This window comes from Phocoena phocoena, chromosome 3 (assembly GCF_963924675.1).
Source record: "Phocoena phocoena chromosome 3, mPhoPho1.1, whole genome shotgun sequence".
Classification (NCBI taxonomy): domain Eukaryota; kingdom Metazoa; phylum Chordata; class Mammalia; order Artiodactyla; family Phocoenidae; genus Phocoena; species Phocoena phocoena.
The window spans coordinates 93,540,615-93,555,532 of record NC_089221.1 but is presented as its reverse complement, the minus strand read 5'-3'; the positions used below and the strand labels follow the sequence as shown (position 1 = coordinate 93,555,532).

Genomic DNA, 14,918 nt, shown 5'->3' with positions numbered 1-14,918 from the left:
GCATTTCTTTTCAACTTGTATAATTTACTTAAATTTTTAACTTGTCTAAATCAACTTTCTCTAGCCAAAACAAAGAGATCATAATCACTGTTTTTATATCAGAGATGTGTGACGACTGTAATGTAGGAGAAAAGAATGTTTGGGACACATCAGGTTTAAAGAGGTAGCACCAGGAATAAAACTAAGCACTTAATCTGATCAAAGTCAGGGAGGAATTCTGCCTTTCTTCAGTTTTTACTGCATTTCATAGTTGCAAAAAAAGAACATCCTTTCTTTTTTTTTTTTCCTTAATGTGCCTCAGGTTAAAAATGGCACAATGAATAGTCCTTAATCAGCACACATTATTTTTGAAAGGGACATTTTTAGATTTTGGTCATTTGCTTTTCTTTGCTTGTTTTTTAATGATAAATCTTTAGAGTCGACTCTTTTAAAATGTTGCTCAGATGGACAGATATAGTCAGACCTTTCTTAAAAGTAAACAATTTACTCTGCATTAAAAAAAATCACCAATAAGAGTTCAAAGTCAGTGTTTCAAACAAATGAAATGTTTAACTTCAAATTAAGTATGTTTAACTGCTATTGTGTTAAATAATGAAACTAACTCTATTTCATTCAATTATAAACATATTAACAAACATATAATCATTCCCTATGATCACTATAAAAATTAAATTATCCTTTTCTCTTTTATATGAAGATGGTGGTTCTAAAGCAACACTTTCAACCAGAAAAGCCCATTCAGAATAACACACAACCCCATTTCAGTTTTTGGAAGTCAGTGCATTCAGTGGTTATGAGTAGGCATGATGTTCTTCTGAAGCTAAGAAGTCTGGAAGGGTTAAAAAAAAAAGAAGAAGAAGAAGAAGAAGAGGAAGAAAAAGAAGAAAAAAAGAAAAGATAAATAATCTGAAAGATATCCTTAATGATCACAAATACTGCCAGTACTCAAAGTCAAGTATGTTATAACCTGAATGTCAATCAGTTGTGGTTTTTTCTCCCAATGAAAGGCGTTCCCATAACTGGAGCAACTGTTCACCAACCTGAGGTTCTAGTTCCTAGATAAACCAAAAGTCAGAATGAACATAAAAAGGACCAGACTGAATTTTTTATCATCAAAACCTATACTGATAAAAATGTAAGAAAATCAACTCAAATTCCATGTTTCTACAAGAACATGCTAAACTCCTATGTTATGCATTGCTCTAATTCTTTTCGTTAAGATTCAGAGTTGACTTCCAGATTTCCAAGATTGTAGTTAACCTGAAAATATTGCAACTATCTGTGACAAAATGGTGAGAAATTTCCAGGAAGTTCTTCTGCAATTTTTTCTATCTGGAAATAATAAATTTTGTTTTCGTGGAGATTTAGCAAAAGCACTCAGCTTAAACTTCCAAAGGTTTATGGTGATACTTAGCATATTAGATGTTTGGGGTATTTTTCTCAAGAAAGTATCTTGGATGACTATAAGGAATGTGACTTATTTCAAAATCATTATTATAGAATAAAAATGAAAATATTTTTATATATTTGAAAAGAGCATTTATAGTCCCCTTGTGACATCATGTGCACTTAAAAGGAACCCTAACACTTTTCATATGGTGATTTGAACTGAGTCACACTTGTTCAAATAAAGTATTAGATGTGACCTTAGGCAAGACTAGATAGATTCTCTGAATCTATTTTCTCCTATAAAATATTTGGCTAATAACTCATTTTAGGCCTAAGAATTGAACTACCTCATATAAAGAAGCTAGCACAGTAGTCAATATATCAATATATGTTAATTCCCATCACCTTAACTAGTTTAAAATACATAGCAGCATCATGAAGGCAAAGCAAAGCATAATAGAAATAAAACAAGCCACAAAAATATTAAAAGGTTATTATTTATGTTATATTATTAGTTAAAGCCACAAAGAACTTAGATACTGTTGTTATCCTTAGACTTTAGTGAAATTACTTCAGAATTACACTAGGTTTTGATCATATCTTTAGTTAAACAGGAACCTCCAAGAATTGACTTATGAAAGATTTTATATATGCAATGACAGAGAGAAGTCAAATTTACAAAATGTTAAAAAAAACAATGAGCTCTGTCAGGCACATTTGAAAGTAGGCTTCTAACTACCTCTTTTACAAATCTGAACCATTATCTCCCCATGTGCACATAGAATATACAATTTGTATTCTTGCATTTGCTCCTCAAACAAATCACTGAATAACAGCCAAACAAAACAAAAAGAAGAGTAGAAGAAAAATATTAAATGCCATTGCATACCTGCCCATCTCTGCTTATCTGGACTTTCTTGTTGTCATTCCAAGGATTGAGTAAATGGTGTGCAAACTGAAAGGGAAGACTTTCTTTTCGTATCCACTCCACCTTAAACACTCCTCCTAGTCCAGCTGAACCCCAGTCCTGACTCTTCTCCCTTCCTATCTCAGAAGACATTCTAGAAAATCCCTGTGGGTAAAATGAGGGGAAATGGTGAAGGTGAGGATGACATTAAGACTCTGAATTCAATTTATCTGAGAAACTCTGAGTTGTTTTATTTTAAGGTAAAAATGTAATATAAAAATAATAGATATATAACAAAAATCCAGAAAGCCACCCATTGTTTTTTATAAAAAGATGAATTAGCAAATTTTAGAGGAAAGACCAATTCCAACCTTCTAATATAATTTCAAATACAGATATTTTCTAAATAATATATCATAGTTCTAAACCCACATTTATCCATTACAAATGGATACAATCTAATTTCTAGGTTTTTAATTCCAAAAATGATAATAATATCAAATAATAATTCATTATTTTATAAATTCAGATATACATCAAGTAAAGATGAATTAAGAAACACACTCAGTTTCCTGACAGTCAAAACTAATCTCTTTGGCCTATTTTAAATAAACATTTTATCAAAAAGCCACACTTCTCATTACTTTTAATCCACCTGAGAAATAGTAAATCTAAAGTTGTCTCAAAAGGAAAAATTGTTTATCTGGAAAAGCTCTGGTAAAACAAGGCAAAAGTAAAGGGATCCCTATACATCATTCCTTTGAAGAGGTGCAATATATTCCTCATCCAAGCACAATGTATTCTTCCATTCCAATGCAATAAAAAGCCAGCTTCTTTTTAACCACTATGATTTAAATGATCTAATCTGCAGACAGAAGAACAATGCCCTTTTACTGCTTCAGGATGGCTCACCTGGAAATGTCCAGATCCTTGAACAGAAAATATCAAGTAAACCATGCTGCTTTCCCAAAAGGCTCGGTTTAGCTTCCTCTCATTACTAGAGGTTGTAGACCAGATACCCTTCTGTTGAGAAATTTCAAGGTTTCTCAGATTGCTACTCTTCATTATGAAGTATCGAATAGGCATGTTTGGTCTTGGTGAAGGAGATTTTGAGCCCTAAAAAAGGAAGTGTAAATTCTTGAAAAGTAATTTGACCTTTCAAAATCAATAGGCTCCATTAAACATCTTCATAAATATATAAACCAAAATATTTTACCAAATAGTCAAGAAATGCAAATAGCTCTATAATGCCTGAAAACCTACACAAGGCTCAGTCAAAATGAGGTTAAAGAGCCAAAACCAAGCACTCATTTTCAGAGTATTCAAAATCCCTTATCAAGAAAGGATCCTGGGCTTCCCTGGTGGCACAGTGGTTGAGAGTCCGCCTGCTGATGCAGGGGACACGGGTTCGTGCCCTGGTCCGGGAAGATCTCACATGCCATGGAGCGGCTGGGGCCGTAAGCCATGGCCGCTGAGCCTGCGCATCCAGAGCCTGTGCTCCACAACAGGAGAGGCCACAACAGTGAGAGGCCCACACACCACAGAAAAAAAAAAGAAAGAAAGGATCCTGGTTTGCCAACTTTGATTTACACTCCAAATGTACTTTCAGAAAATATTTTAATAAACTTGCGAAGTCTGAAAACAAAACAAAAATTGCTCCAGCTTACTGCCTCGATACAGTTTCCAGGCGGCAATGCGGGAAGGGAAACACAAACAGAATCCAATGGTCTTACTGAATTGCAGACATAGACCTTAAGAGTTTAGAGGCCAAGGTAACTAGATTTTCCACGGCAGTGTACTATATAGAAGGAAGCTTCATGGGAAGAGAACTCCCAGGGAACTGCAGAAGGGGTTCCCAGAAGTTTTGGGGTAAGTAGTGACCTGCACATAGGTAAGAAAAAATGACCTGAGGCCAGGAAAGATCCAAAGGAAAAGAGTTCTTAGAGCTCACACACAGTTGGGAATATTTCATCTTATTCCAGACAGAAGAGAAAGAACTTGTAATACATAGTGCATTAGCCCACAGAAGGATCATACTTTAGTACTGGAACTAAATTAGTATCAGAATAAAAACTGCCCTGGATCCACCCTAACACTGCTTAAAAGCAAATCCCGAAAGGATTACACTGATTGCAACTAACTTAACTGTGTATCAGAAAAATGTCTAACACTATTTAAAGAAATACAACAAAAATATAGCAGCCAAACAAAATTTTAAGGAATGCAAACAACAGGAGAATATGACACACAACCAGAAAAAGACTAATCAACAGGAACAGAGTGAGATCTGACAGATGATGATATTAGGAGATAAGAATTTAAAGCAGCTATCCTAAATCTATGTGCTACGTTCAAGAAGGTGGAGGAAACATAAATGTGATGAGTGGGGAAATATAATGTATTTTTTTAAAGACCCAAAAGAAGTTCTGGAGATTAAAATATAATATATGAAGTAAAAATACACTAAAAAGAATGCACATCAGATTAAACATTACAAATAAAAACATCAGTGAATTTAAAGATGTAGCAATAGAAATGATCTCAAATGAAGGAAAGAGACAAAAACAACTGAAAAAAATGAAGAGAATATCAGTGACCCATGGAACAATATCAAGTAGTCTTACATTTGTATACCTAGAGTTCCAGAGAAGAAGGGGGAGAGATGAGATATAAAAAAATATATGAAAAATAATGGTGTTAAATTTCCCAAAATTGATGGAAACTATAAATATACAGATTAAACAGGAAACATAAAGAGAACCAGACCGAGTCATATCAAAATCAAATTGCTGAAAACCAGTGAGAAAAAGAAAATCTTAAAAGCAGCTAGGGGAAAAAAAGACAAATTATATATGGAGAAAGAAAGATAAGAATGATACTAGACATCCCATGAGAAACTATGTAAATTACTAATCTAGTATTATAATAATGAAAGAAAATCACTGTCAACCTAGAATTATATACACAGTAAAAATATCTTTCAAAAATAAAAGTGAAAAAGAATTTTCACACAAAAGCTAAAAGAATTCATTTCCTGCAGATCTGTACTTAAAGAAATGTTAAAAGAAGGTTTTCAGCCAGAAGAATATGATCCAAGACAGAAATTCGTGTCAACACAAAAGAATAAAAAGCACAGGAAACTGTAAATATTGAGTAAATATAAAGGACATTTTCCTAACTTTTGCTAAAAAGATAATTGACTATGTAAGTAAAAAGCAATACATTGTGGCATTTATAACATATGTTGAAAAAAATGTATGAAACCAATAACATAATGGATTGAAGGGTAAAATAAAAGTACATTGTTGCAAGGTTCTCAAACTGTAACTGAAAGGGCATAATACTGATTCAGGATACATTAGGGTAAGGTAAAAATGACTTAACTAGTGAATTCTATCAAACATTTAAGGAAGAAACAATACCAAATCTATACATCTCTTCCAAAAATTGAAGTGGAAGGAACACTTCCCAACTAATCTTTAAGAGTACAGCATTATTCTGATACCAAAACCATCCAAAGATAACATAAGAAAAGATAACTAGAGAATAATATCTCTCATAAACAAAGATCCCTCATTTAACAAAATTTTTGATTGAACAAAATCAAATCTAGCAATATTTTAAAAGGATAATAGATTATTACCAAGAGAGGTATAAACAATAGAAAATCAATCAATGAAATCCATTATATTAACAGACCAAAAAAAAAAAAAAAAAGAATTGTGTTATCATTTCAATAGATGTAAAAAAAAAAAAACACTGAGTATAATTCAATGCTTATTCCTAACAAACCTTCTTATCAAACTAGATCCAAAAGAAAACATCCCACTAAATGGTGGAAGACTTAAGATTTACCCTCTAAGGTCAAGACAAAGAGGAGGACTCTCAGCATCTTTATTAAATATTTTATTGCAGGTTCTAGCCATAGATATAAGGCAAAAAAGAAATAAACGGCGTTCACTTTGGAAAGGAAAGAAGTAAAACTACCTTTATTAACAGCATGATTGTCCATGTAGAAAATCCTGAGAAATCTACATAAAAAGCTAATAGAATTAATAAGTGAAGTAAGGTCATAGGATATAGGATAAATATACAAAAATCAAATGCATTTCTATATGATACCAATGAACTGAAAATTAAAATTTAAAAAAAACAACAGCATCAAAAATATAAACTATTTAGGAATAAATGTAAGAAGAAAACTGTAATATTTGAACTCTGAAATTTACAAAACACTGTTGAGAGAAATTAAAGAATATCTAAATAAATGCAGCTATGCTTATGGATTGGAAGATTAAAAATTGTTAATTGTAGATTTTCAAGTTGATCTATAGATTTAATGCAATTCCACTCAAAATACAAAAAGTTTTTCTGTAGAAATTGACAAGCTTCTTCTAAGTTTATACAAAAGCACAAAGATTGTAGAAGAACCAAAACAATTTTGCAAAAGAAGAACAAAGTTGGAGAAAAATCATTAACTGATTTCAAGACTTACTAGGAAGCTATTATATAATCAAGTCACTGTAGCACTGGCAAAGGAGAAGTATGCAGATCAATGAAATAGAGTCCAATAAGTAGAAAACATATTTATGGTCAATTGATTCTTGACAAAGGTGCCAAGGTAATTCAATGAAAAAAAGATCTTTTCAACAGATGGCTCTGGAACAACTGTATAGGCAAACACCAAAAAATTATTGTTCACCCACCCATACTATAAACAAAAATTAACTTGAAATTAATTAATTCAAGGTATATGAAATAGATCATATACCTATCAATACATGTAAAAGTTCCAACTGTAAAATCTCTAGAAGAAAGCACAGGAGAAAATCTTGGGTTAGGCAAGGACTTCTTAGGACACCAAAAATATGAACCCTAATACAAAAAACAGATGAAACCAAAATAGAAAAAAATAGATTAAATGGATTTCCATCAATATTTGTTCTTTAAAAGACAACTGAATCACTTTGCTGTACACCTGAACCTAATACAATATTGTAAATCAACTATACTCCAACATATAATAAAAATTAAATTAAAAATATAAAAAATAAAATAAAGTAAATAAGCAACAAGGATACATTGTACAGCACAGGGAAATACAGCCATTATTTTGTAACAACTTTAAGTGGAGTATGATCTATAAAAATATTGAATCACTATGTTGTACACATAAAACTAATATACTATTGTAAATCAAGCATACCTCAATAAAAAAATTAAAAAATTTTAAAAACACTCATAAATAAATAAAGTGATGGGTTACATGAGAAAAAAAAAAGACACCATTAAGAAAATGTAAATGCAAGCACAGACTATTAGAAAAAATGTTCAAAACATAAAATTAAGACTTGTATCCAGAATATACTAAGAAACTCTTACAACTAAATAAAAAAAGACAACCAATAAACAATGTAAAGAGGTTAACAAAAATTTGCACAGATATTTCGCCAAAGAAGATTCAGAAATGGCAAAAAAGCACATGAAATGATGCTCAACATCCTTAGTCACTGGGGAAATGAAAATTAAAACTATAGTGGAGTATCACTATATACCCACGAGAATGGCTAAAATTAAGAGACTAGTAATGTTAAGTATTGTTATGAATACTGAACAAATGGAATTCTCATAGATTATTGAAGGGAATAGAAAATAGTACAGCTATTTCAGAAAACAGTTGAGTAGTTTCTTGTAAAGTTATACTTACCATACAACCCAACAAACCTACTCCTGGGTATGTACCCAAGATTAGAAAACATATCTATACGTAAAGATTTGTACCTGAATATTATTCATAATAGTCAAAAAGTAGAAATGATCCAAATGTCCATCAATGGTAAATAGATAAACATACTGTGGCATATCCATACAATGGAATACTACTCAGCAATAAAAATAAACTAATAATACACTCAATAATACAGATGAATTTCAAAAGTGAAATAGCCTGTCATAAAAAGCTATATACATTCCATTTAGAGGAAGTACCAAAAAAAGCAAAATTCCCAGAACAAAGAGCAGTTTAGTGGTTGCCAGAATCTAGGGGTGATGCGCATGTTCTCTACATGACTATAGTACAGTTACATGATTGTATACATTTGTCAAAATTCACTCAATTGTACAGTTTAAATTCGTGAATTTTATTGTGTAAATTATGCCTTAATAAAGGCACTTTAAAATTAAAAACAAAAAAATCTTAAAACCTAAGAATGCAAATCTGCAAAAACACTGCTTTTCCTCTTATTTAACAAGAGTAGTTCAGCAGACATTTTCACCAGAACCACATCATATAGCTAACGAACACTAATCGAATACTCAGGTACTAACAATGCAGGAAAGTAAATGTAAACATATTCTAGACATTTGAAGTCATTCGTATTACAAATTTTTTAAAAGATACATAGTTCTCAATTCTTTATCAACATTTCCTATCTTCCTAACCCCATCCAGTCTTGTGTTTTTTAATATAACCATTGAATTGGAGAAATCAATTAAGAATTGAAAGAAACTATTGTTTTCAATTCTGAAGGTATGAACCAAAATTAATTTAAGAAAATCTTCTTGTCATTTGTTTTGAACAAAAAAAGGTTCTAAAGATACAGAAAGGAAATCATGAACTGCCTAGCTACATGCCATCAGTGAATGACCTATTAGGTTTAAAACACCCCAAGATGATAATAACCTAAAATACTTGGCAAGCAGGAAAAAACTAAAAAATTTACTGTTTGTCAGCTTCTATTTATATCTAGAACAGAGGCCATGATTAGTCACTTAAAAACAATTTTATAATTTTGTTTAAATATGTAACATCAGATTTGCTACAAATCCTTGATACTCTACCTTTCCTGAGGATGGAGGAGAAGGACTAGCACAAGGACTTTGATAATTATTGCTGTCTGTATTCACAGAAGACTGATCTGACCTGTCATCAGTGCTTCGTTTAGGATGTAAAATTCCTCTGTCTTTGTACTTCTGAGGTGGGTGCAGTGCTGGAGATGGAGATTTCATCAATACTCTTGAGTGAAAATGAGGAAGCAAAGATCAGTTATACATAAGTTCATAATACAAAGCACAGTCCATTTCAAACCAAAGCTCCAATGACACTTTGATTTATGGAATAGTATTTAAAAAGGCAATTTCATTCTTCAATTACATTTAGATGAAAGAGTTGTATTATTACGGTATACTTACAAAAACAACATTTAAAATAATACAAAAATACATTTAAAACAACCTATAAAAATCTTTAACTTAATATTAAATACCCAAGTATTATTCCCTTACAAAACTCCTAATCTCTTTTAATGTCAGTCCAGGATAAGTCCTTAACAATTATAATGTCTTATATTGATATTTAATGTCTTTTAACATTATAAAATTAATTAAATATACCTGTGCTAACGGCCTTTACTAGAATATCACTGACTCCGCTTCCGTTCCACTTTCATATAATATCGTAAAGCCAAATACAATAGATTTCAAAAGCATACTAAAAATTACAGTATGGTAAAGTGGAAATAAGACAGGACTAGAGTCAGGAGAGAAGATTTTTGGGACAGTACTAAATTTACAACTAACGAGGCAGGTGATCCTGGGCAAGTCTTAATTTATCTGAGTTTTAATTTCCTTACCTGTTAGATAAAGGGAGTAAATTAGATAAACGCTAAGATTCTTCTGTTTTAAAATTCTATCAATAAATGCAGCAAAAACAGCAGTCAGGAATTTTATAATTTTTTAAAAAGTATACATCTTAGTGGAACAACCAGACATTAAAAAAAAGACATTAAGTACTTCCTAAAGTAGTGCAATATAAAGTTCATAGCACTACCTATAAAATATTCTTGCCAAAACACTGGATCTAATCAAGCACTGAGAGCTAACCACCATTTTCCATGAAATACATAGGGTATAGCAATAAAAAGAAACCAATACAGAATGTGGTACATCTAATGCCACTGACCTCGTTCCCTAAAAAAAGTCAGCAGAGGAACTAACTGCTCTAGATCACAAGAGATTCAAGAAACAAGACACCCTAATACAATGCATGAGTCCTCCCTAGATGTTGTTTCAAATAAATCTATAGTTTGAGAATTGGGGAAATGATTATTTTCTTGGGACTGATAATTGGATTTTGATTATGTAGGAAAAATCCCTCTATTTTTAAAAGATGCATATTTAAATACAGAAGGGTAAAATGACATGATGCATGAGACTGATTTTTGAAATATGTAAACAGAAAAAGAAAAGAAGCAAGAAAAAAATAATTGGGGTAGATAAAGCAAATAGGTGAAAATCTTGGTAAACTAGTGAAGCTGAAATATGGAATTCACCATGACATATCATTTACTTTGCTATGTTTAACAATATTTGTAATAAACAAACGAAACAAAAAAGGCCAAGTCATCAATAGTATATAAACTTCCACTGAGTCTTGCAATTATAATTATTCTGCCTTCAAAAGAAGTTAAAATAGCTTATCCCCACAATTTGCTTCTCTTTCAGTAAGTATCTTAGATCCAATACTATTTCGTTCAAAAATGAAATAAAATAGCTAAAAACCTAAAAATATTAACGAAAATACATAATGAATAAACATCTGAATAATTAATAACAACTTGATAAATGTAAAGAACCAACTTTTCAGGTTTTTTTCCCTCTCATGAATTGACGTTCAATGAATTATCAAGTTACACCTCTAAAATTCCATCATTCTTTCCCTGGTACTTTATTTACCTGAAAATTAGGTAACAGAACTTAACTGAGTATAATACCTTATTAAAATAAAAATGATGTTTTCAATAGAACTAAATGTCTACTTTCGTGGTTTTCAATTTGATCTTTGACTCTGTGCTCTATTCTAAGTTTTTCTCTCATACTTGGCTTCCCCCCCAAAATTTCATGCACGTAGAAACAAAACATTCGTGTAAACCCTTCTAACCTAAATTTTTATTTAAGAGGAACAAAGAGCTCTGATAACTCATTTATATCTCATTTTTCTTATAGAAAAGATATGTTTATTCTCTGTAAATGAGCAAGTTATTATTTAGAAAATGACAATAAAAATTGGTTTAATTTTAAGGTGGGATGTGGGCAACTTCTATTTTTAAATAGTTTCTTAAACTTTTAAAAAATAGTTTCAATAAAATGCTTTTATTAAAAGAAATTATCTAATCTATATCTTGCCATGCTAGCATGAAAACTCTAACTATAAATCCCTTTTCTCCAAGAAGTAATCCTAGAAAGATTATAACTTCTCCATTCAAAAATAAATCTTCCTAAGAGTCCTCATTCTATTCCTCACCAAGCTACATCAATTCCAGGCCTTATCTATTAATGCTAGCAAAAGTCTAAAAGTGGATGAAATTCTGTATCTCACTGTTCAACAGACAAGAGAATGAAGAATGCAAGGCTACAACTTGTAAGGAAAGGAAAATGGTAGACACTGGTATCACAGGCGGAAAAATGAATTTATAAGATAATCAGTTTCTAAAGCATAACTAATACTACACTTTATAATTCTGATTTTCTTCTTCTGTATTTCCAAATTTTATTAAATGAGTATGTCTTACTTTTATAAAGAAAAAAAAATGAAGGGTTTTTTTCCCTAAAAATGTATGTGTGTAGTATGTATGTATATAGACACATATGTGTGTAAAAAGTCTCTGTGAACATAACAGGTTTTTTACAGATTAGTCTATAAATAACTCTACCACATAATTTCTATGCAAATGTATTCTCACATTCTAAACAATCATTGTTCAAGTAAACTTTTAGAACAATCTTTTTAAAAAGTGAGGCGTGTCTAAGTAGAAAATGTGTTTTTTACTATTTTCCTTTCACTTGGCAGTGTCTATATCAGAGAAAAAGGTTCAGGGATGCATATTATGAGAAGGTTTTCTAAGCAATTGGTTGAATTATTCCTAAAATGTAATATATGAAAAACTTGGAAACCACCATGTATTATTCCTTTTCAACTGAAGTCTTAACTGATAACATGCTTTTATGCTTCATTCAAATAAGTAAAATCTGATCAAAAGAAGGCAGGTACTATATACTCCATCTGATCCTTGAAAAACAATAAGCACTACATATCTTTTATGTTTCCATTGATCCTATTTTCAGGTTTTTAACAATGAAATCATATTCTTATCACAGAAACTATCTACCATACTGCCAAAATTAGCATTCCAAGCAAGAATTTTGTCTCTGTTATCAATTCTAACCTGGTTTAAAAAAAAAAAATTAACTGATATAAAGAAATTTAAATTTGATTCTAACAAATATTTTTACAACCAGAAATATTTCTGAATCATGACCAACAATTCATTATAACCACTATTATACCACAATACATTTTTGGATAAATAATTCAATATAAGAGCTCTCATTATTATTACTAATCATATAATAAACAAAAAATCACATCTAATTGCCAAATGCTAGAAAAGATAAAAGAAGTTAGCTAAACTAAAAAATTTTGCCAAGACAGTAAATTTATTTACTTTTTTAATATATGTATGCCTCCCCTCAATAAAATGTAAACTCTGAAGAAAGAGATTTTGTCTGTCTTACACATTGCCATATCCTTCACACTAAGAACAACAGGCATTCAATGTGTCCCTGTATGAATGAATGAATAAAGTATTTTTCTGTAGGAATACTAGTCAGTGTTATTAATATCTAGGTAAGGCTTGTGGGGAGGCTGTTCTTCTAAATGGCCACAGCCAACACTTCTCATTGTGAAGTATCTAGGAAAGATATGGCTTAACATATATCAACTAAAATACATAATAAAAAATGTTGCTATCTTTTTCTCAGACCCTAAATTTGTAAATTCTGGAAATTAAATGTTTTAAGCTTTTCCTGACAAAAAAATTTCCTTGTTAAATAACTCAAGACCCCAGGAGCTTGAAATCCTTAATATTATCTAACACTTGAAAGAATTATCTTTTGAAAGTAACTCTTCCCATTTTATTGTGACCTTTTTGTGTATCTTAGATTATAAGAAAGTAATTTTTAAATATTATAAAAGCATGTGATTCTATGATAAATAACTATTTTCCTAGAGAAAATATCTCATTTTGATAAAATGTTACGAATTTACCTTTCTGCAGTAGTAGACTCATCAGAAAATTCAGTATCTGCTGAAATTTTCCTACTATTATTTGACCTCCAAGATGATGCCAAAGGAAGTTCTTCTGAAGACATAGGCCTTGGCCTTTGGCCAATCCCAGATGGTTGTTGTAAACCTGCAGACTGTTCTTCAGTGCTTAAAACAGCTATAACTGCTCTTATGGTAGCGTCATCAACTTGGGACCAAGGTTTGGATGGAGCTCTCATTCGGCGTAAAAATAAGCTATGCCACTTCTGTCTAAGCTGCAGCAATAAACTGGCTGCCTATAATAAAATGGTTTCTTCAGTTCAAATAGATACAAGCAAAATATCTATCACACTTCCAAGACAACTATTTGTTTATTAGTTAAGGTCTAAAACTGTTTCCAAAGAACACGTTTTACATTTCATATCATTTACTATCAATTTCAGTCTTTCTGTTACATGAAAGAAATAAAATATCTTATTTACCATTTTGAGGCACTAGAGACCCAAAATCAAATGAAACACTCCAATGAGAGAGAAAGTAAACAATGTGTGGTAGAGTGTAATTATGATTAATACTGGAAAAGTAACAGCAGGGTAAATAAAGAAAAATACATTTAGTTCCATTCATACTTTATTTTTACTGCCAAATGATGATGTCCATAAGGCAGGTGAATTCATAGGTCCAGAGAAAAGCTTAAGCTAGAGATACAGATAAGATGTACCTGGAAGTTATCAATGCATAAATGGTTACTAAATCTACACATAGATGTAAGGTCCTTAGAGATTGTGCAGAGACAGAAGAACAGAGTAAAGAACAGACTACTAGAGAACATCTAACATTTAAGGCACAAACACATACAGAAGAGTTAGTGAAAGAACCTAAGATGGAATGACCTCTCTAGATAGAAGAATCAGGAAAGAGTAATGTCATATAAACTAGTGACAAAGAAGTTGGGACAGGGGTGAGGAAGAAAAATGGGGAAGGGCAGAATCAATAAAAACAAGGGTATGGACAATAGCTAAATATGAGAGAAAGGTCAAATTTATCAAGGACAGCAGGCTGGCTTTGATAACCTGGAGGAGACAATATTGACCTTGGCAAGCACAGTTTCAGTGAAGCGAAAGATCGATGGGAATGGAAATGAGACTGCAGTAGGTTGAAGTGATAAATGAATGTATGGCAAAAAAGTAAACCTAGCCAGTATCGACTTTTAACAGTTGATATTGTCCCAAAAAAGGATATAGAATGATCTTTAAAAGTAAAGATGGAATTAAGGGAAGGCTTTATCAAGAAAATTTTTAATTTGAAAAAAAACATTCATCTTTCCTACTCCAGAGAAATATGAAAAGAGAAAACAGGATGAACTCACACCTTTCCCTTATAAACAGAGTTACATGAAATAAAAGGATTTCTTGTGTACCCAATATTCAATATTTTCTTATATACACAAAAATATTCAAATATTACCATGCTCAAATACTGAGCCACACCTAGATTTTTCAAATCCTCTAGAGAATAAAC

The 14,918-nt window shown here is 31.3% G+C and overlaps 1 protein-coding gene across 1 annotated transcript in view; it reads right to left on the bottom strand.

Moving 5' to 3' along the window:
• Window positions 1–285: 285 nt before the first annotated feature.
• YTHDC2 (YTH N6-methyladenosine RNA binding protein C2) overlaps window positions 286–14,918 on the bottom strand; it is a 64,890-nt gene continuing 50,257 nt past the window's right edge. The window contains exons 25-30 of the mRNA XM_065874043.1: window positions 13,401–13,693; window positions 9,137–9,311; window positions 3,209–3,412; window positions 2,279–2,461; window positions 968–1,055; window positions 286–829 (exon numbers count right to left, since the gene is read on the bottom strand). Coding sequence (XP_065730115.1) covers window positions 975–1,055; window positions 2,279–2,461; window positions 3,209–3,412; window positions 9,137–9,311; window positions 13,401–13,693 — 936 coding nt within the window. The 3' untranslated portion in view covers window positions 286–829; window positions 968–974. The remainder of the gene's footprint in view (window positions 830–967; window positions 1,056–2,278; window positions 2,462–3,208; window positions 3,413–9,136; window positions 9,312–13,400; window positions 13,694–14,918) is intronic.